The sequence below is a fragment of the Acartia tonsa genome, chromosome 11, assembly GCF_053477335.1.
Source record: "Acartia tonsa isolate MP-2025a chromosome 11, ASM5347733v1, whole genome shotgun sequence".
NCBI lineage: Eukaryota > Metazoa > Arthropoda > Copepoda > Calanoida > Acartiidae > Acartia > Acartia tonsa.
Genome location: NC_137270.1, coordinates 21,630,438 through 21,652,851, shown reverse-complemented (window position 1 = coordinate 21,652,851; position 22,414 = coordinate 21,630,438). Strand labels below are relative to the sequence as shown.

Genomic DNA, 22,414 nt, shown 5'->3' with positions numbered 1-22,414 from the left:
GTTTTAAATTGACGTATGGACTTTCTGGTAACGATTATATAGAGTTGCTACGCTTTATAAATGTTACCTATCTGTCATAAGAATCATCACATCATGCAAAGTTTGAAATCGATAGGATAATTCTAACATGTACATGGTGATTCAGAAAAAACTGCGTTTTCCGTTTTTCTGACACAACCAGAAGGAATACAGAAAAAATGATTAAATGTCCTTGTTATCGTAAAAAGGTACATCAAATTTTTAAAAGGTGTTTTTCATTATCTCTAAAAATGCGGCCTCTATGATAGGTACATAGTTTCAAAAAATGCTTTATGTAAAAAATTTTATGCCAGAAAAATTAAGGTAACTCTTCTATTTTGTATAAGAAAAATCTAAAAATTTCAATATTAATTTAGAAAAAGGTCTAAGAAAAAAGATTTACAGTACATTGTTTCTATTTGGAAAAGCAACTCGTATAAAGAAAAGATTCTCTTTAGAGTAAAATGCTTATATATCAATCAAAATCTAAATTTTTAGATTTTAAACCGAACAACTTTATAATAGCAAAAAAACTAATAAAAAGCACCCTTAATGATAGGAATGTTGACAAAAAGTTTCAATCGTGTATCTTGAATAGGACCTGAGAAAATCACTTTTCCCCCACTTTGTGTCTGATGGACAGACAGACATTTGGAATTAAATTACCATCGATCCAGATTGTTTTCATGTAAACATAATTGTCAATATTATGTAAGCCAAGCCACGAACACTTTTATTAAAGCTATTAAGTAAATATAAACTTTTAAAATTGCATATCTATAGATTGTCAACAAGAATGGCTGGGTATATAGATCCAGGTTCTTTATACTTTGTCTGTCAGTTCGTCAGTCAGTCATTCCTTAACTTTATAGGTGAAATGTGATTTTCTTGGCTGCTATTGAAGATAGACCACTAAAATTTAAAGTGAAGATTTCTATGGCATATGAACATCTAATATCTATTCATTGTTTTGTCTGTCTGTCAGTCGTTCATGTTTCAAAACGTTAGTTTTTGAAGTTTCGTGATTTACTTGTTTTTTTGCATATTGTATCTCTTAATTTTTTTATTTTTATAAGAACTGAATATCTGCTCTTTGACTCCTTGTCTGTTTGTCAACTCAATGATAATGTTCTGCGTATTAAGCCAGTTTTTATCTTAATTCAATTTAAAGAATTTGAATTTGTTATAGTGTTTTAACTATTAACAGTCGGGCCCTTTGCCGCACCTTTATCAGTTGGGGGAGAAGGGGAGGGTATTATCTCAGTTTCTATTAGAGCTAGAGGGCTAAAAATTGTTGTGCAAGTCCCTTGTTTGATAATGAATTTCCGTGGGTCATTATTAAATTTCGCCTCCATCACCCTTTTATTTAACAACCTTTGATTTGATGTCTTTTTTTACTTCAAAAATTGAAACGGCTGTAATTTTCTTATTTTTGAAGCTAAAAAAAACAGTTTTTTCAGAAAAATGTTTTTCTTTATGTATATTTCATATTAGAAATCTCAAAGCATAAATTTCCACGACGGTAGCTGTACTTGGCAAAATTGTCCTTAATTTTATTCCAAAATTGCATAAATACAGGATACTTTATTTAGGTCTTAAATTCGATTTTAGGACTTAATTATAGAGTTGCCTCGCCTATGATATCATACTTAGTTGTCATAAACATCATTATTCAAAAAATCAAATTAACAGGATAATCTAAGAAGAAGTAATTTTGTTTATCATCATTGGGGATGTACATCAATTTATTCGCCATTGGTTATTCGCCCCTTAGATCCCCAAAAGCTTAATCTTTTTATTTGATCTTTTTTGTATGTTTTCTCTTTCTTAGAAAATGGATTTTTTCTCTATCCCTTTCTCTTTTTCTATCTAACATACTATCTTTATCTCTCTCACTTTTTATCTCTCTTTCTATCTCTCTCTCACTTTTTCTCTCTCTTTCTATCTCTCTCTCTGTCCTTTTTTTTCTCCCTTTCCTTTTCTTTCTCTCTGCCTATCTCTCTCTTTCTCTCTCTATTTCTCTCTTTATCTCTCACTCTCTCTCTCCCTCTCTTTCTTTCTCTCTTACGCTCTCTCTTTCTTTCTCCTTTTGTCGTTCTCTCTCTCTAACGTTCTCTTTATCTCTCTTTCTCTCTGTTATGGTATCGCAAATTATAAAACTAAAAATAAATAAAGCATGAATAGCAACTCCATGAAAAACTCTTTAAACTAATTATTTAAATTCTTCCTCTTTCTATCTCTCTTACTCTCTCCCTTTCTTTCTCTCTATCTCACTATCTTTATATATCAATTTATACGTAAGAACCTGCAATCTATCAGAAAAAAAAGTATATTTTTCTCTCACTTTATTATTACCTCCGTCATGATGGAGGTCAGCTAGATTAAAATGGACCCCAGAATCGGAATCTACGACCCCAAATTGTATGGAATTTTGGTCTTCAATATTTCATATAGGCCCTATGGGGGTAATAATATCCAAAACCAAATGTAAGGAGCAAACTCTCAATCAATGTTTTCTTTGTATATAGTTATACAAGTTACTTTTCTCAATCAAGGATGACCACATCCATAAAAGCGAAGCTCTGAAAACAGGAGGACAAACGAACACTAACAGAACTGAATAATCAGAATATAAGTGTAAAAAAGTGAACACAAAATTGTAAGTAAATTTGTTAAAATACTGAATAATGTTTAAGGACATACTTACATTTTTAGGACTTGATTAAAGAGATGATTCGCTTATGATATTGTACTTTGTTGTCCTTGGAATCAGTATTCAAAATAATCAGATCAATCGGATAATTATATCATATAATTATAAAGCTATCCGGACGGACAGATCAACCCTAATCATAGAAAAGATCTAAGCTAATTGTATCGATAGATGTAAAAAAAAATGCATCAATGTTTGAGTTACAAAATAACAGCACAATTATCCAGAAATAATATGCTAATCAATTTTACCTAAATATCATTAACACCAATTTCTTGGCAGGTTTTTTTTGTCTGAAGCTTACGATTTCAACAACTTATTAAGTTTTCCTTTTAGGAAAGCTTAATATGGTTTTGGGGTGATTTAGGCTATTTTATTTTTAAATCCGAAGCATTTCTATAATTAGGGTTAATCCGTACGTTCGGAATATATAGCTTTTTTTTGTTATTTAGGCATATTAGAATTGTCCTATCATTTTATGGTGATTCCTGTAGTGGTCAGATACGATTTAGAAAGCGTAGCAACTCCTTAATTGTTACCAGAATGTCCGTACTGATTAATAGGACAATAAAGTACGAGATGATCTTTAATTTTTCAACAACAATTTTGGGATACTGATTACTAGAATAACAAAGTACAATGTAATTTTTTTTTGAAAAAATGCTTAAATACGTTATGATGTTAAAGGACATAATTACTTTTTTACTTGATTTTAGAGATGCTTTGCTTATAACATTGTACTTTGTTGTCCTAGTAATCCCAAAAATCAGATCAGTTGGATAATCATATCACATAAAAATGTGTTGTTAAAAAAGTTAAAAATGAACATGTTTAAAATGGACGTAAAGACAATCTGCTAACAATTAAGGAGTTGCTACGCTTTCTCTATCGTACCTAAGTACTACAGGAATCACCATGCAAATATCTATTTTAATAATTATATCATACAATAATGTTTTCAAATAAAGTAAAAAAACCTGCATGTTTTAAATGGATATATGGACTTTCTGGTAACGATTATATAGTTGCTATGCTTTCTAAATTGTACCTATATAACAAATCATCATGCAAGGTTTGAAATTGATAGGACAATTCTAACATGCCCAAACAAAAAATACCTAACCCTTACGGACGTACAGATGGATCAACCCTAATTACAGAAAGGCTTCACTTTTAAAATTATGATAAATTCCATATCTAGCGCAAATAGAACAATCTTAAAATGCTTTTTGTACAAAAATACAAAAAGTTTTAACTTAACATTATTGGGTAATGTATCACATCGTATTATAGACAGTTATACTGATAATAAATGATTAATAAAAGAATAATTCCAGTTCTATTGGCCCCAAGAGATTTTTATGATTTTGATTTTATTATTCTTATTATAAACTTTAGCTTTTCTCACAGTTTGAAATTTTTAAGTAAAAAGGGACCTATAAACAAAGGTTGTTAAATATAAGGGTAGAAAAGTTGATTTTCAAATGGAAAGTTTAGTGATTTTTTTCTTTGTTAATCTATTTATCTCAAATATTAAATTGATAAATATAACTTGAAGCCAAATTACATATATTCTGAGCTTTTTAGGTTGGGGTTAATTTTGGAAGAAAAAAGGGTTTTAGGAGAATATTTTTAGTAAAAAAGGGTCGAAAGCTGTCAACATATATTTTTATCTTTTTTCGGCTTTGAAAGTGTTTTTTACAGCCGGCTGCGAAATAATATATATATACACTCAATACTTTAAAAAATACTAGAGATACAACTTAAATATTTTTCTAATTTTATTCATGGAATACAATTAATCAACTAATTAATATATCAAAGCCAATTTTAAGATTATAGGTAAAATTTTATCATATAATATAAATGTATTTTTTTAATTATATGTATTTATATTTTTTTTTAAAAAGGGGAAAATATTTAAAAAAAAACGGATCTAAAAATGTGTACCTGGAGCTTTCAGTGGGCTATTGTCAGCAAACAATGACATCATCATTTCTGGATTAGAACTCAGAGCCTCAATTACCTGACAAAGAGTAAATTTTTTGTGTATAGTCCCTTTTTGGCAACGCCTCTTAAGGGGCATTTCATTGTATTTACACAGAAGCTATCCCCCTATTTCTAGCCCCTGTGGGGGGGCTCTAACCATGAGGGCTAATTACCTAACCATGCTGGACAATCACCTAACTTAACTTAACCTAACCTAACCTGAAATAAAATATCAAGAGCTATTGTGAAAATACGATGAAACGCCCCTTAAGAGGCGTTGCAACGAAAGGGACTGTAACCAATTTTTTTCTTCAGTAAGTTACATTTAAGTCTTTATTGAAAACAAAAATCACAATCACCATAGGAATCATCGTTCCAGAAATCTGATTATGATCTGATTATATGATACCACTTTAACATAAAAAGGAAAGTATAGGCCTAAGGATTTTGTTTGCCAATTTGAAAGCTATGGAACAATGTTAACAAGGCTAAATCAACAATTACAGCAATCCGTTATGGACGGACTGAGCGAGCATAAATGTAGTAAAGCCCAGCCTTCAAGACACAATACTAAATTAAAACATACAAATATAAAAAAATACTTACCCTATCAGAACCGCCACCTTCCAACTGAGAGAGTAATACTGCACCAAGAAGCTGTTCTCTCTAAAAACATTTATTTAATAAGATGTATTTTTTTAAGACGTAGAGCATCCAGTGTTCATTTGGGAGGTGATGGGTTTGAATCTCAGCCAATACCACATGATTACAAGAGGTTAAACATTGCTCCTTCTGATATATTATCAGTAAGAGTAGTGGGAATGCCTTAGCTCATAAACAAACGTAACTCATCACCATCCACAGTTAGGACTTCAAAAGAAAGATCGTACAATGAAAGGATTTGTTGTCTCCTTTGGGATGTTAATTCTTTTGGACCAACTATAAAGGTCTGATCCTACCGTCCCTAGAGGTATTAATCAGTACGTTTTTAAATTCAGTTTAGACATTTACTAACTTACAGAGCTTATAGAGAAGCTTTGCTGGATAAAATTTATGTATTCACTGTAAACTTAAAATATTTTCAACTATTTTCTAAAGATATTAATAACATTGATATAAATATGTTTTACCTTTGGTTTTGGTTTCTGCGTTGGTTTGGTTTTATAATTATAGTTGGATACTACGTGGGTAGGTACACCAGTGCCTTCCTAGATAGATAGATAGATAGATAGATAGATAGATAGATAGATAGATAGATAGATAGATAGATAGATAGATAGATGGATGTTTTTAAAAGCGAAGCTTTTCTATAATTAGGGTCGGTCCGTCCGTCCGTCCCTACGTCCGTCCGAGATAGTTAGCTTTTATTCGTTAATTTAAGCATGTTAGAATTGTCCTATCGATTTCAAACTTTGCATGGTGATTTCTGTAGTAGTTAGGTACGATTTAGAAAGCGTAACAACTCTATAATCATTACTAAAATGTCCGTACGTCCATTTTAAACATGTTGATTTTTATACTTTTTTAACAACAAATTTTTATATGATCTAATTATCCGTTTGATCTGATATTTGGTATATTGATTCCTGGGACAACAAAGAACAATTATTTTAAGCGAAGCAACTCTATAATCAAGCCCTAAAGATGTAAGTATGTCCATAAACATTATCCTGTATCAAGCAGTTTTTCAACAAATTTACTTATTATTTATTTATTTTTCTTCGAATCTTATACTTTTATATTCTGATTATTCAGTTCAGACACTATACAAGTGTTAATGTCCGTTTGTCCTACCGTTTCAGTGCTTCGCTTTTATGGATGTTGCCATCCTTGTTAAATTTATAAAAACGTACTTTATAATCTAAACGCGTAGTAAAACAACATTAAGGATATAAATTTAATTTCGTAAGATTATTAAATCAAATCATAGAATTTAATTATCATAAAAATGTTCTTTATGATCCTGTTGGTTTATATAAATTTTGACATCATATTCAGTAATGAATAAAATAAAGTTTTCAGAACCCCAGTATAACTTAAATTTACACCAAAAATGTACAAATGTACAATAAAGTAATGCTTTTAAAAATGAAGTGGGTATCTTTTTCACAAAATTTTGTGTTTGTATAATAATATTCTGGTAAATATTTTTTTCAAACTCAAGGTAGACTTCTATTTCATTAAATAAAATGTACTTTTTCAAATAGAATAAAGAACCAAAAAGTTTTTAAAACTGAATTTAAATTACCCTTTTAGAAGCAGTAGTATTTTTGTAGTTGTTTACTCTTTAACCTTGTGTACATTGACGTGCAGGGGGGGGGGGGTAAAATGTTGTAAATCCCCCCACCCAAAAAAAAGCTTGGACATGCTTGGTTTATAATACCTGAATAAATACATGTGCTCCACTATCAATACTTGTTCCAAGTGATTCTACTTCTTTTACCTATGAAAAAAATATACATTTCATTAGAATCAGGAAAAATAAGATTTAATAAAACCTCTCTTATTTACACTTTTTACACCAGGGACGTCTAAAGGGGTGCGAGGTAGTAAAAGCATGTTTAGTCAACCCACCACACAACAAAAATTTCTTTTTTAAAAACATTTGATTACCCCCCCCCCCTAAATTTTGAATCCCCCAAAAAAGCTTGGACGTTCTTCCACCTTATTTTCAGTTTTTTAAAATAGGGAGGGTTCTGTGTTCGCAAGGCACTAAGAGGGATGTACTCTTTTCTATCAAACTACATTGCTAGCTAGGTTTATTTTAAAATAGAGGGAAAGGGGGGCGGCGAGACCCTCCCTTCCAATGTTTATTTTAAAAAAAGGGGAGGAGGGATATTTTCAATGGGCGATTTCTATTTGGAGGTTGGTGGTACCTCTCCCCAAAATAGTTATAGACCTTCCCAGGACCTATGAGAAGCTACACTGTAAAGGTGAATCATATCGGTTCAGCGGTTAGCGTGATATATCGACACATACACAAAGACAGATAGACATCCTATGACTTTTAGAACAGGAGTTTTACCTTATATTTTTGCCCATCTTTTTCACTAGGGTAGATGTTGAATGAAAATATATTCACTATATTGGTCCGGGAGCTAACATTCAGTTTTAGATCATCCTAGAATATTAAAATGAAAAATCATTGAAACCAGGAAAGGACCTACTAAGGCATGGTCTAACAAAACTGGTATTAACTTTAAGATTTGTATTTATTATTCGTGGAAATTTGTCTGTATTACGATGCTATACATTATTTTTCAGTATGGCTGAGAACAGGTTCTTCTCCAGCGGATATTAATCGGGTTCGAATTCAAAATGAAAATACATATTATATATTAGGTCGCTGACATTTTAAATTGTAATAAAATTAGTAGTAAAATCTATGCAATTAAACCAGGACGATTACGTCCAATAGTAGCGAAGAAAAAGAACTAAGATTGCAAAAAAGGGGTTGGATACACTTTCTACACTTCTCTACACCCCCGTAACAAAATTCTACAGCCCCTGAAAAGGGCCAAAGGGGATGTAAAACTCAAAAAGTCCTATTGGCAATAAAATAACTCGTCTTTTGTAGCCCTTTAAAGTTGATAAAAAAAGAACTACCACATCCCTAGTTATAGAAAAGCTTTACTTAAAAAAAATATTGAATACTTACAGATCCTCTTGGTGTGTGCTGATTTAGATGTGGTAAAGTTGTCATACTGTTCAAATCTATTCCTGGATCTTTGTTGGTCACATTTCTAAAATCATTTTTTTTACAATTCCAAATTCTTTTCTTTTCTGCGTTAAGAAAGAGGGTGATTTCACTAATACATATAGATGGACCATAGTAAACCCCTACCTGTTTTAATGCAGGGGTCTACTCTGCAGGCCAGATGCCTGCAGGATAGTTAATCTTGCAGGGCTCTTACTACATAGCCTAACCTGGCCATCTAAGCTAGCCATCTAATCTAGACATCTAAATTACAGGTTTTATTTCCAAAAGTTTGTTTGTGGTCCTTTTCATGACAAGAGGAAACTGAAGGGAAATTTTTGATCAACAACAAACAATGTTATAGACTATGGACAAACCATTAGTAATTTTGTATAAAAACACGGATGACAACATCCGTAAAAGCGAAGCGCTGAAACGGTAAGACAAACGGACATTAACACCTGTACCGTGTCAGAACTGGATAATCAGAGTATAAATGTATAAGATTCGATGTAAATTGTAAGTAAATTTGTTGCAAAATTGCTTGATACAGGATAATGTTTATGGACATACTTAAATTGTTAGGACTTGATTATAAAGTTGCTTCGCTTTTAACATTGTACTTTGTTGTCCCAGCAATCATTATACCAAAAATCAGATCAATCGGATAATTAGATCACACACAAATTTGTTGTTAAAAAAGTAAAAAATCATCATGTTTAAAATGGACTCACGGACATTCTGGTAATGATTATAGAGTTGCTACGCTTTCTAAACTGTACCTAACTACTACAGGGATCAACATGTAAAGTTTGAAATCGATAGGACAATTCTAACATGCCTAAATTAACTAAAAAAGCTATCCGTAACGGACGGATGGACTGGCGGACCGACCCTAATTATAGAAAAGCTTCGCTTTTAAAAATAGTCTGTGGTTTATATGCGATAAGAGGGAAATCACGAGAGAAAAAAAATTATTTAAAAAAGTTGGAGAACATATAGACAAGAATCTTTAGGGTTAAGTTTAAAAAGGATAATATAACCCCTTTTATATATCAAAATTATTGGTAAGAAAGATTGGACACTCAACAAGTATATAACCCAATTAAGATTTAATAAAGCTTCCAAATGAGAGATCTTGTAGATAAAACTTCGGGTACCAGTATAATTTACAGCACAGCCTAATGACCCCCACCCCCCCTCCCCCCCCCCCCAACCCTGTCTTGCTAATTAACCATTTAAGATAAAGGTACAAGACATATTTACCTTATTAAAGCATTTAAATCAAAGAATGAATTTTCTTCCTCCCTAAAACACAAAAGAAAATTATATTCTTTTAACAGACATTTTCTATGAATAATAAAAAAAATCATAATAGTTATACTACTTTTGTTACACTAGGCCAAAACTGAAATAATTATGATTTTTTTATTTTACTATTCTAATCCAAAGGACATTAATTGATTTGGAAGTCATACCAAAATGAATAGTAAAAATTTCTGAAAATCTATATGACATTACCTGTTACTTAATACTTGAATATTTGGAGAAAGAGAACCACTGGGAGACATTTCAGATAATGTTTCTTTCACCTTCACTTTTGTTGGAGATCCTTCAAAATAATTTTATATAAAAAAAATTTGCTAGATAATTTTCAATTTGAAATTGTATCCTTACAGAAATACCCAGGGCTCGGCAAATTCATCCGCAGCCACAGCAATCCCAGCAGTGGGGCTTTTAAAGCCTCAACCACATCCAAATTTCAATTAAGCCCCCTGTCAGCCTCGCGGCTTCCTTAGCCACCCAACAACCTCAGCCACAGGTACAGGTACAAATGTCTAAAGGCGCGGCTGCCGAACTCTGGAAATTTCTTATGTCTTCCCTTAAGAAATTCTTAATTCATACCTGGTCGTTTAATAAGTTGAGTGTGGTTTTCTTCAATCAGTAATGGCTTTTGCCTAAAAATTAGCACTATTAATTATTATGTTTTATAAGATTTCTTAGATTTATTAATTTGTTCTGAAGTAATATTTTTTCAAGGCATCCAAACCGGTTAATATCCGCTAGATAAGAACCGGTTCTCAGCCACACTAAAAAATCATGTATTGTATCGAATTATATCCAATGGTATCTCGGAAATATTTTAAACTTATAATTGTACAGTTTTAATATCCGCGGAAAGCTGTCTATAAAACGATGCGATAAATAACTAAAACCTACTTTATTTGAGAAGAGGCAGAGGAGGTTAACGAATCTAAAATAGCTTGAACATCTACTCCAACAGTTTCACTAAAATAAAAAAGTAATAACAGCGATCTAAAAAAGTTATAAATTATATGGTTAATCGTTGTAAATAATGTTTTTTTTGGCCGAAACATTATGAACCTTTTATAGGCCATTCTTCTGTATACATATTTGTCCTCAATAGTCAATCTTTGCAGGTTACAAATATACCAAATTATCCTACTGGGATAGAATCATTTTATACATATATCTTTGCTTAATCTACTCTTTATTTTTAAAGGCTTACTTTACTGTGTCAAAATCAATGTGATGTGATGTGATATAGTAAAAAACGTCATAAGGTCAAAGAATATAAAACTCTCATTAAATCAGAAATATAAAGAAATAAGAAAATAGTAGATGAATTAATATATATCCCCAATGATGATTTACAAAATTACCCCTTCTGTAGATTACAATTAGTGGTTGAGACGTTTGGACACTCAACTTAATTAACTAACCAATCCAAATTCAATAAAAGTCCCGAATGTCGTTAAGCCAACGAATAATAAAACTTAGAGGACTAGTGTAATAAACATCCCAATATCCCCTCCTAATAAATCATTTCCAACAAAATAAATTTTTGAAATAAATTTTCTTTACCTGATATTTGATGAAATTCTAGGTAAATCAGCAGTGGGCAATATTGATATTTGAGGAATTTCCTAAATGAACATTAAAAATTAATACAATAATATTCCTATATTGGAATTAGTGATGATTTCAAACGTTTAATTGTATAAGTTGTCACATTTTAGCACATACTGTAGAAGATTTAAAAGGTATTTGATGGAATTAAACGTGATTAGTGTTAAATATTTACTAAGTATGTTTGCGAACTTTTACTTAATGAAATCTTCCAATTTTTAACATGTACAAAACGGCCTGCTTAATTGCTTCAAGATCCATGTCAGATCAATATAGGAAATAAATGTCTATAAACAAGCTCAAGTTTTCCAAGGAATATTTGTTTAAAACTCATAGTGCTCCAATAATCCATAATAAACTCTCATTGCCCAGAACGATAAGACCCATTATTTTACTTTATTAAAAATAAATTCCTTTTTTTAATTTCATGTTGCTATTTACCTTATATCAATGTATTTAATTTCTAATCATAAAAAAGTAAATTTAAATTTATAAAATAATAAATGTAAGAAAACTCTGTTTTAAAAGAATTCGATTGTGGCGACACTTTGTGTGTTCAAATATTAAACTAAAATTGTAATCATCATCATTAACCCTTTGGTGATGGTAATGTAAAGAAAAAATATAACTTAAAAAATCTTTTTAAAATCATTTAGATTATTAAATATTTACTTTATTTTAGATAGTAATGCCGGGTGAGGAAAATAGATTTATTGAGAAATAGATATGCATATAGAAAACTAGCCAATAGGGGGATAATTATATCGAGCCAACTCTAGTATTTAAAATACTAGTATAAAGGTATAAAACTAAAATATAAATAATTTGACCTAGCAGATTAACTGGTCTATAAAATGAATATATAATATTGTCGTAAATTTAGTTTGTTAATATAGTCCTCAAATATTAGCCATTACGTATTACCATGGTAAGGGGAGGGGATGGCGTAAAGTCATCGTAATATAAACAGCTTTCCGCGGATATAAAATGTGCAATTATAAGATTAAAACTGGTTTTAATCCTATGATAGTACATTTTTGTATTCGTAGAAAACTGGATATAATACGATGCTAGACATAATTTTTTCGTATGGATGAGAACCGGTTCTAATCCAACGGATATTTAACGGTTTCGAATGAATACGAGAAAAAGTTACCTTGTTCATGCCAGGTGTAAGAATAATGTTGAGAGTGTCGGAATCTGGAATTTTAGGCTCCTGAAATAAAAATATACAAACTCTTGAAGAATGCAGATATTAATAAGCAGCAGGTTTTAGCAGCCGCTTGTCAGCCGCGACTAAGCCTCAACTTTTTTTGAAAAGAGGGATTGCCATATTCGATTTAGGTTTAATCTTCCAGCTGATTTGAAAAGGTTGATTTGCCTAGTCTTACAGGCGGCTTACGCGTGGCTACTGAGCCCTGATCAGCTGAACATAAAGGGGGAGGTCATTTTCTAGTAAATTCCGTAAAGGTGTGTGTGTTATAAGGCCTAAAAATAGTAGTAGAACGATAAGGTGCTCTATATATTTGTATTCCCTATTGAATAGAACAATAGGGAGCACCTTATCGTTCTACTACTATTTTTAGGCCTTATAACACACACACCTTTACACACCTTTACGGAATTTACTAGAAAATGACCTCCCCCTTTAAAAGTCGAAACATAATTATAAATGGATATTATTTAAAAACATAATTACATTTTTAGGACTTTATTTTAAATATACTTCGCTTATAACATAGTACCTCGTTGTCCTAAGAATCATTATTCCAAAAATCGAATGAATAGGATAATTTTATCATATAAAGAAGTGCAGGCAAAATATTAAAAAAATCAACATGTGTTAAAGGATATAGTGTTGCTACGCTTTCTAAATCGTGCCTTAATGTAGTAATCATCATTCTAAGTCTTAAATCAATAGGACATTTCTACAATGCCTTAATTGATAATAAAAGATATTATTTAATTGCAGACGTAAAAGCCAAACCTGCTTATAAAAAAGCTACGCTTTTAAAAATGTAGTATATTTATCCTCACTTACTTAAAGAAAGTGGTTAATGCTAAATAAGTGTTAGTAATAATTATAATTAACATCATATAAAAGTGGTAAATTTAACATTTTAGTGAAATTTTGTGTTTCCACAAAGCAACACATCTAGGGTTGGAGAATATAGCAAAAATTGTAAGCTAACTTAATAGCATGGTATTTTAGTAGGGATTTAAAGGGAAAAGACAATAACCGATAAATTTATGTACATCCCGAATGATAACACACAAAATTACGCCTTCTGTAGATTATAATTAGTTGTTAAAACGTTTGGACTCTCAACTTAATGAACCAACCGATCAAAATTCACCAAAGTTATTACAAAACTTTTTGGACATGTGTAATAAATAGCCCATTATCCCCTCTCTTTCTGCATTTTAATAAATGGTAAACAAGGATGACAATATCCAGCATATCATAAATTCAAAACAATATTCAAAGTAGGTAACAGACAGACTGAGTGATTTATTGAGTAGTTGCTCATCAGTTTGTAAAATTCAGCCAACTATCTTAAATAAAAGTCGAGAAAAAAATCTATTAAAAACACGTCATATTTTCTATATTTGAAAAAAATTAAACATTAAATGCATTTTAAGATTTGTGTTATTATTTTTATTGTGAACACAATATTTGTTTTTGTAAGAACGCAATATTTTTTAAGGATAATAAATTGTTAGTGTTTAAGTGAAAGTTACCATGGTGTGTTAGAAATCTTAAAATATAAGTATGACTTAACATTTTTTCCCTCTCCTTTTTTGATAACAATAGTTAGTAAAAGAGTATACGCCCTTTTTTACGTCGAAATGGAGTGCTTATACAAATAATATATAAAATGTACAGGCTGTCTACATCATCAAATAGGAATAAAATAGAGGAGCAATCCGGATATATTTCAGTGTATGACGTAATATGGAGCCAGTTTGAAGTAGCGAAGTATAAAAACTGAAAATTTACCAACAGACAAACTGAATGATAGAGTAGATATTCAGTGTAATAAAAATAAATTTATATATAGAAAGTAAAAAAATCACAAAACCTTGTCACATTTAATATGTATTTGTCTTTATATAGCCTGACAGACAGACCAAGGGGACTAAGTTGATTATATACTGGATGCTCATCAGTATAGGGAATCTTTTTAAAAAAAGTTCAGACACCTATCATAGACCACGTTTTCCCCATACCGTTTCTAAATGACAGAAGTAGCTTCTCAGTGAAAACGGACAGAATAATATAAATCCTTAATAGTAGAAAAAAATCTAGGAAATGAAAAATTGGATAAATGTTGCATGTGAGATTTACTCATTTAAAACAAAATTAACCCAATGCAAAAAACCCATACTTGTAGACGAAGGCTAGGGCTAGATGAAAACAAAAGTTAAGAGCATTAAAAATATTGATTTCTCTATCAATTATTGATAATCAATCTATAAATATCTGATTAATTGACTTCTTCATAATTTGTTAAATCTTTTCTTCAAATTTGTTTACCAATCAATTCAGCCGTAAAAAAAAACAAGGATGCTAACATATATAATTAGCGAAGCACAAAAAATCTTGAATTGACAAACTGGCAGAGTAAGTTATAGAGCATATGTTGAGTGGTTATAAAAAAAATAGTGAAGGAAAAAAAGAGGGATATTTTAGATAACAGAAAATCGCCATATCAAAATATCTTTAAATTTCTTTTGTATCAGGACTGACAGACCGACGGACCAATTTAGTAACACAATGCTTTTTGTTTAGGGATAGGGGTATATTCGTATTACATGTAGAATGTAGATAGTTTTCCACGATTAATTCTAGTTTTGTATTGCTGAGAACCGGTTCTTATTCAGCGGTTTTAAAGCCATATTGTTAACATTGTATTTAGAAACTGATAAGTTGACACTTTTTATTAATGCCAATTTGTCGACACAAAAAAAATCCAGTACTTTAATGTAAAAAAAAATTTACAGTCTTGCCTTACTCTAATATCCCAATCAATACAACTAAAAATAAATTATTATGATTTTATGCTCTTATATAAAGATGTTTTTAACAAACAAATAAGTACAAGAATAACAACACTGAAATGTAGCAATGATTACCTGAAAACTTTGCACAAGATTATGAAGATCTTGAGCTTGTGGATTATGCTTCAATAGATCATAATATTGTTCATTCTCAACCTAAAAAAAAATCTTTGTCTTCTCATGTTTAGGTTTTTTGTCTGTCTTAAAAACTGTCTAATACTCTGTCATACTTGTGTGGTTGTATGTCAATCTATTAATATCTAACTATCTATTTGTAATTATTAAATTTATCTGTATATCTGTTTATCTATCTATATTTATATATGATATATCCATTTTTTTCATCTATCTTTCTGTCTATCTAGCTATCGGTCTAACTGTTTATCTGCCTACCTGTCCTTCAGTCCTTTTGCCCATCTGCCAATCTGTCTATCTATCTATCTGTATATCTCTATCTGTTTATCTAATCTATATGTATGCCTGTATCTATCTCTGTCTGTCTGTCTATCTGTAACTGACAAAGTGTAACAAAAATCAGCCATGTAACATCATCAAAATGAGGGAGATGAGAAGAGAAGTGGGAAAGAAAACCCCTAAAAAAAGCGATGAATAATCCAGAGGCGTCCAAGCTTTTTTTTGGGGAGGGTAAACAAATTTTAAGAGGGTGGTAATTCGTTTTTGGGGGGGGGAAATGGCGCGCGAAGCGCGCCGCAAATTTTTTTTACCCCCCCCCAAAAAAAATTTTACCCCTGGGGTAAAATTTGCTTGGGGGGGGGGGGGGGTAATTATCCCCCCTGAAATCTGTTGGCAGGGGTAAATTTAGTTTACCCCCCCCCCCAAATATACCCCCGGGGTAAAATTTTTTGGGGGGGTAATTTAAATTTTATTAAATATATAGTATTAAAAATGCGCGCGAAGCGCGCAAAAATTTTTTTATTACAGATTTTTTATTTTGGGGGGGGGGTATTTACCCCCCAAAAATTGTTTGGGGGGGTAAATACCCCCTCCAAAATGGTTGAGGGTGCCTACGGCACCCCCAGGGTAGGGGTAAATTTAAAATTGGGGGAGTAAAATAAAAAAAATTTTGGGGGTGCCTAGGGCACCCCCAAAATCATTTGGGGGGGGGGGTAATCGCCCCATTACCCCCCCCCCCCCTTGGACGTCTATGGAATAATCCCTCATTTTTATGACGTCTCATGGCTGATTTTTTAGACACTTTGTCCGTTACGTCTATGTTTATCTATCTGTCTGTCTATCTATCTTTCTGTCTCTATCTATCTTTTTTCTCTTTCTGCCTATCTTCAAGTCTATCTATCTGTCTGTCTATCTATCTGTCTATCTACCTGTTGTTGGTCATTAGCAGCAACCTTGTTGGCAATATGACTATTGATCAAAGCTTGTAACTTGTGCATAGCTGTGTTACTAGCAGACCCTTGGTCAAGTGACAGAGCACTTGTATTCTCATCAAATAGATCATAACCATGCACCTTAAAAGCAAAATAATACTGTAGGCAATGGTAGGTTAGGTTTTATTCTCAAAGATTTTAGGGGGGTAATCTAATGTGTTCTTTAAAATTTCGAGGGAGTAAAATGAGAGGTTTCAAAGGTTTGAGGGTATTAGTATTATTTATTCATTAAAATTAGGAGCTGTAAAGTTTACCCCTTCCCTTTGACGTCTATATTAAAAGTAAAAGATAAAACTCACCGGAGATTCATGTCTGGAGCTTGGCGGCCTTTGCATGTATTCTGTATAATCCGCAAGATTATCATAGTGGACACTAACTTGATCCCCCTCAACAGCTGACCCATACGGGACACTAGCTTGACCATTGATAACAGCTGACCCGTAGTCAAGATCTTGTTGAGTTGAAGGTACAGATTGTGTGTAATCATAGTCATAGCTTGTGTATGCATTTGTATCTTCATAGTCACCTAAATATTAGTTTCTGTTATAAATAAATCTATAAATATAGATGAATAACCAGACAACTACCTGGATTCCCCTGTTAGGGACATTTTTCGTCTGCTAGCAACTTGCTTTCTGCTCTTTTGTAGCGATTTGGCTGTGTTAATACTCCTGACACTATTGATTGATTTTTAAAGACCGAATTTAAATTCTGCACAATGTCCTTGGTGTGGGGACATACAGTTTTATTTAACCATTTCCCCCTCAAGTGTTTTACTCTAATGTTTATATTACAATTCTAAATTTTAACCTTAGTAGTTTACCCTATGAATGGATATAGAATATAATGATATTTTTGTCGTCAATTTTGATTGCTAATACAGTCCTCAAATATTCGTCAATAAGACCCTCTAAGATCAGAGGATGGTAAAGTCATAAGAGGGGGATAGATGTAGATATCGTTATATTAGCCAGCTGGCTGAATCATTTAATCAGGGTATATCCACAATCACATATTCTATATCCATAACCCCCTAATCTTATTTAATTTTTTAGTATATGAAAATAAGAAAATATTTAAATGAAAAGCTTTTGCAAATAAATTTTTTCCAAGGTAATTTTTCCATCCTTCAAATAAATGATAACTTTTTATATATTTTTCTTTTGCATTCTGATATGTATTGATTTCTTCTAAATTTGAGAAAAACTATTGATATGACCCTTTGACATGCAATTGGTGTTCTCAAGAAGTAATAAATCATAACTCTACTTCATAATTATTATTATTTATATACCAGTAATCACAGAAAATAATTCATTAAGCCTTAAGAAGATTGCTAAATAAATAATTATGTTTTCTAATTTAATAAAGTACATGCAATCATCATGAACCTTGACATATTGTTTTTAGTAGCGAAGCTACTCTATAATTCACAATGTCCGTCCGTCTGTCCGTCCGTCTGTCCGTCCGTCCGTAATTAATGAATTGGGGGAAACGTGATTTTCTCGGCTCCTATAAAAGAAAGAGAGCTGAAATTTTTTGACAACATTCCTATCAGTAAAGAGCACAATAACTATAAAACATCAATGGCGGTCGGACCGCTTTTTAGCAGGTTTTAGGCTATTTTTATATTTTTTCAAATTTTCCTCATAACTTGGGTGTTTGTGGTCCGATTTTTAAAATTTTTTCAGTTAAATATATCAAAATTAAATTTCCCGTCATTTGAAGAAAACAACAATGACAGTCAGACTTCCTTTTTGCAGGTTTTTGGCTATTTTTATATTTTTTACATTTTTCCCCATATCTTTGGTGTTTATGGTCCAATTTTCAAAATTTTTTCACTTAAAGATATCAAAATTAAATTTCCTGTCATTTGAAGAAAACAACAATGACGGTCAGACTTCCTTTTTGCAGGTTTTTGGCTATTTTTATATTTTTCACATTTTCCCCCATATCTTTGGTGTTTATGGTTTAACTTTCAAAAAATTTTCAGTTAAAGATATTAAAATTAAATTTCTGGCGTTTTAAGTAAAGAAACAATGGCGGCCAAACTGCCTTTTAGCAGGTTTTTGGCTATTTCTATATGTTTGACACATTTCCCCATATCTTTGGTATTTTTGGTTCAATTTTAAAACTTTTTTGCATTAACAGTTTTAAAGTATTTTTTCCCATTGTTATGTGCATCTAGTATGTAATTTACCTTAACCGTTTTCATCATGCAAAATAAAACAAGGTTTCGTGTTTATTTTCTCCAATAAATCTATTCTTGATTTTAATAAATACACTTTAAATCTACTTCTACGTATTCCCATCCACAATTTTTTGTGCTTCGCTACTTATGGATGTTGTCATCCTTGTTTTATATAAAATTTTTATCATTTGACTGTAAAGAAACACCTTTTGTTATTGCATTAAATTATGCATTTGCTTTATTTATAGTGCAGCTACTCTATAAGTCACTTTTTTGGCATGGATAAAGAATTTACTCGGATACTATTTATGATAGATGGCTGGATTTTGTTTGTAAAGACTAATCTGACCAATAAGCAAGATTATGTAAATACATAAATCCAGCATTTCTTGTGATGATTCTCCTCGACCAATAGATCCCCCAAAATAGTTATAAACCCTCCCAGGACCTATGAAAGGCTACATTGTAAAGGATACACTTATTCGTTCAGCGGTTAGTAAGATCCTTCGGTACAAAAAGACAGATATACATCCCGTTAATTTTATATATAGATTTATTGAGCTTTGATGTTAACTAAAGTTGATTCAATTTTTTGTATTGGTTAAAAAGATTACAAAATTCGGGTATAGTCCCTTAAGGGGCGATTCGTCGTATTTTGAAACTGGCTTTTGATAGGTTATTTTAGGTTAGGCTAGGTGATTGCCCCGCAGGGTTAGGCAAGTGGCCCCGCAGCGTTAGATCCCACGCAGGGGCTACAAATAGAAGAAAAGCTACTGTGAAAATACGAAGAAACGCCCCTAAACGGGCGTTGCCATGAAGAAGACAATACCCTTGTTTTCTAAGAAATTTTAAAATTTGACTCAAATTCTTTGTTTAAAGTTTTATAATTTGTATTGTAACCGTGTATTATATTTCAAACATATCTCTATACAATAACATGGAATTAAGTTTTATAATTGTAAAATTTTGCATTTTACATTGTTATTTAGATTTTAATTTTGTTTCAAAAATGCTTATGTCATAAATTTGCTAATGAATAATAATTTCTAGTTTAAGAAAATTTAACCATTTCGCCCTAGCTTATAGGGGAGGTCAGGAATATAGCTTAAAAAAGACATTTATAAAACTTCTCTGAAAACCAATTCGGACCAGCATTAAAGCCTTTTTTTTTGGGGGGGGGGGGTATTTTTTTCTTAGGGCATTTTCACTTGGAAGGGTGGTCGGTCGTTTATTGTTATAAACCTTCCTAATACCTATGAGAATCTTTGCTGTAAAGAACCATTTCAGTCCAGCGGTTAGCGTGATCCTTTAGTACAAACAGACACACATCGAGACTCACAGACATATCTTTAATTGCTATTTAACACTTGCTGTTGAGTGAGCAATAATGTTTTACATACAGCCATTGATGTTATTTCTGTTTGTCAAAGAAGACAGCAAAAGTTTATGTAATTTTCAAAATATATTTTAGTAATGAATTTTTAGACTAGAAATAAGGTAATCAAAGCGATTAAATCATAAATTTCAGAGGACTGTCTTTCTTTTTTATACCCTGTCAAGTTTCAAACCCCTGAGTGCACGGGACTGTATAATATTGAAATGCATTAATCAAAAGCTTTGCGTCTACAACATGGAATCATTTGAAATTTTGCTAAAAAGAAGCAGATTATAGTGCCTAATAAAAATGACGTCATACAATCCAAATGACCAACGATAGGCCAATATACATTGTAATTGACCAATAGTAAAATGTAAACTGGCCTATCATAGGTCATTTGTATTATATGACGCTTAAAAAATGTATTTAGCTTCAACACAATAACACCATTTGACATGGCCTTATTCTTTAAAAATTGTATTGTTTTTTTTTTCTCATGACATAAAACTTTAAAATATTTCATCAATAATTTTCTGCAAAATATGGGAAAAAACTGTTTGCATAGATTTCAAGATCACCACACAGCCAGGGATAAATATCTTTATATTAAATCCTTAAAATAAAGTAACAGGATATCTGTCTGTGTGTTTGTACCGAAGGATCTTGCTAACCACTAAACCGATCAGGTTCTCCTTTACATGGTAGCTTCCCATACGTCCTAGGAAGGTTTATAATTATTTTGGGGCAGGGTTACAACCACCCTCCAAAGAGAAATCACAAAAAATCTTTTTTTTTAATATTTTTGCTTTTACGTATAGACTTGATCGCCACATAGAAATAAAATAATAAAAAAACACTTTAAAGTGCCACTATAGGCCTCCAGGAGCGTAGGTGCTCAGGGAGTAAGGGAGGGGACAATTGGCAATTAATTCAATATAAGAGTTATCAAAGAAAGGGCATGAAATCCAGTTTAATCCAATAAATTTGTAGAAAATTATAAATGGATTGTTAATTGAATAATAACTTGTTTTTGATGAAATATATTGAGGTTTTATGGTGTGATTTTTATATTACAAGATTATTGGACCCGGCCAGCTGCTAGCAAGAATATGACTGCCCCTTATTATTCTGTTTATTTCCCTTGCCCCCACCTCCCTTCTCCATTCTCCCCGTCTGCTACATTCCAAACTAACACAACGAGTAGTTATTTCCCTTGCCCCCACTTCCCTTATCCCTTCTCCTTGTCTGCAATATTCAAAACATACACAACGAGTAGCGGCATTTCATGCGCAAGTACCCAAACTCAGTCAGAAACTGCTAAATTCTTGCACATTCCCTTTAAGCCAGTACCCAAAGTCTGAGACTCCTAAAAATTGAATATTCGATCCATTGTCCCCTCCCTTACTCCCTGGTAGGTGCTAGTTAAATTGATATAGAGAAAAAATGGTTTTAGATTGAGAGCTATCACGTGAGGTTATTCTATAAAGGTGTAGTTTAGAGGTGGTTTTTAATTTTAAGGCTGTAAATTATATTCTCCTAAAATAGCATGAAACACGACTAAAAAATAATAAGTTGTTCTGAAAGTTGTAAGCTGAATAACATAACTGTTTGATTAGATTTTACTAGACAATCATAATTCACACACGTTTGATGCAATAAGTTTTTATTTATGACACTTATTTATATTTGGTCAAGGGTGACAACATTCATAAGTAGCAAAACACAAATATTAAAATATCAGTTTTATATTATGAGATACTAACGACTGTGCCTTGCCCCTAGCATCTAATAGGGAGAGAATGTAGCAGAAAAATATAACCCGGGGCCGATATCAATGTTAAAATTTCAACAACAAAAAATATAAAACAATCATAAGACCTATGTAAAGCACATACAAGACTTGAAGAGAAGCTTCACTCCAAAAATTCCTAGATCTACCTGAATAAAAATCTGCGGTGGGAGAATCAATCTGAGGTGTTTCAATTTCCGCTACGTTCTGTAAATTTCCATTTACATACACCTTGAAAAA

The 22,414-nt window shown here is 31.8% G+C and overlaps 1 protein-coding gene across 1 annotated transcript in view; it reads right to left on the bottom strand.

Moving 5' to 3' along the window:
* Positions 1-22,414, bottom strand: part of LOC145331185 (uncharacterized) — a 71,873-nt gene that overhangs the window by 47,870 nt on the left and 1,589 nt on the right. The window contains exons 3-18 of the mRNA XM_080175807.1: positions 22,324-22,405; positions 17,116-17,342; positions 16,754-16,897; positions 15,486-15,566; positions 12,505-12,564; positions 11,304-11,365; positions 10,638-10,706; positions 10,323-10,375; positions 9,939-10,029; positions 9,684-9,725; positions 8,379-8,463; positions 7,746-7,841; positions 7,104-7,163; positions 5,851-5,928; positions 5,327-5,386; positions 4,682-4,757 (exon numbers count right to left, since the gene is read on the bottom strand). Coding sequence (XP_080031933.1) covers positions 4,682-4,757; positions 5,327-5,386; positions 5,851-5,928; positions 7,104-7,163; positions 7,746-7,841; positions 8,379-8,463; positions 9,684-9,725; positions 9,939-10,029; positions 10,323-10,375; positions 10,638-10,706; positions 11,304-11,365; positions 12,505-12,564; positions 15,486-15,566; positions 16,754-16,897; positions 17,116-17,342; positions 22,324-22,405 — 1,366 coding nt within the window. The remainder of the gene's footprint in view (positions 1-4,681; positions 4,758-5,326; positions 5,387-5,850; positions 5,929-7,103; positions 7,164-7,745; positions 7,842-8,378; positions 8,464-9,683; positions 9,726-9,938; positions 10,030-10,322; positions 10,376-10,637; positions 10,707-11,303; positions 11,366-12,504; positions 12,565-15,485; positions 15,567-16,753; positions 16,898-17,115; positions 17,343-22,323; positions 22,406-22,414) is intronic.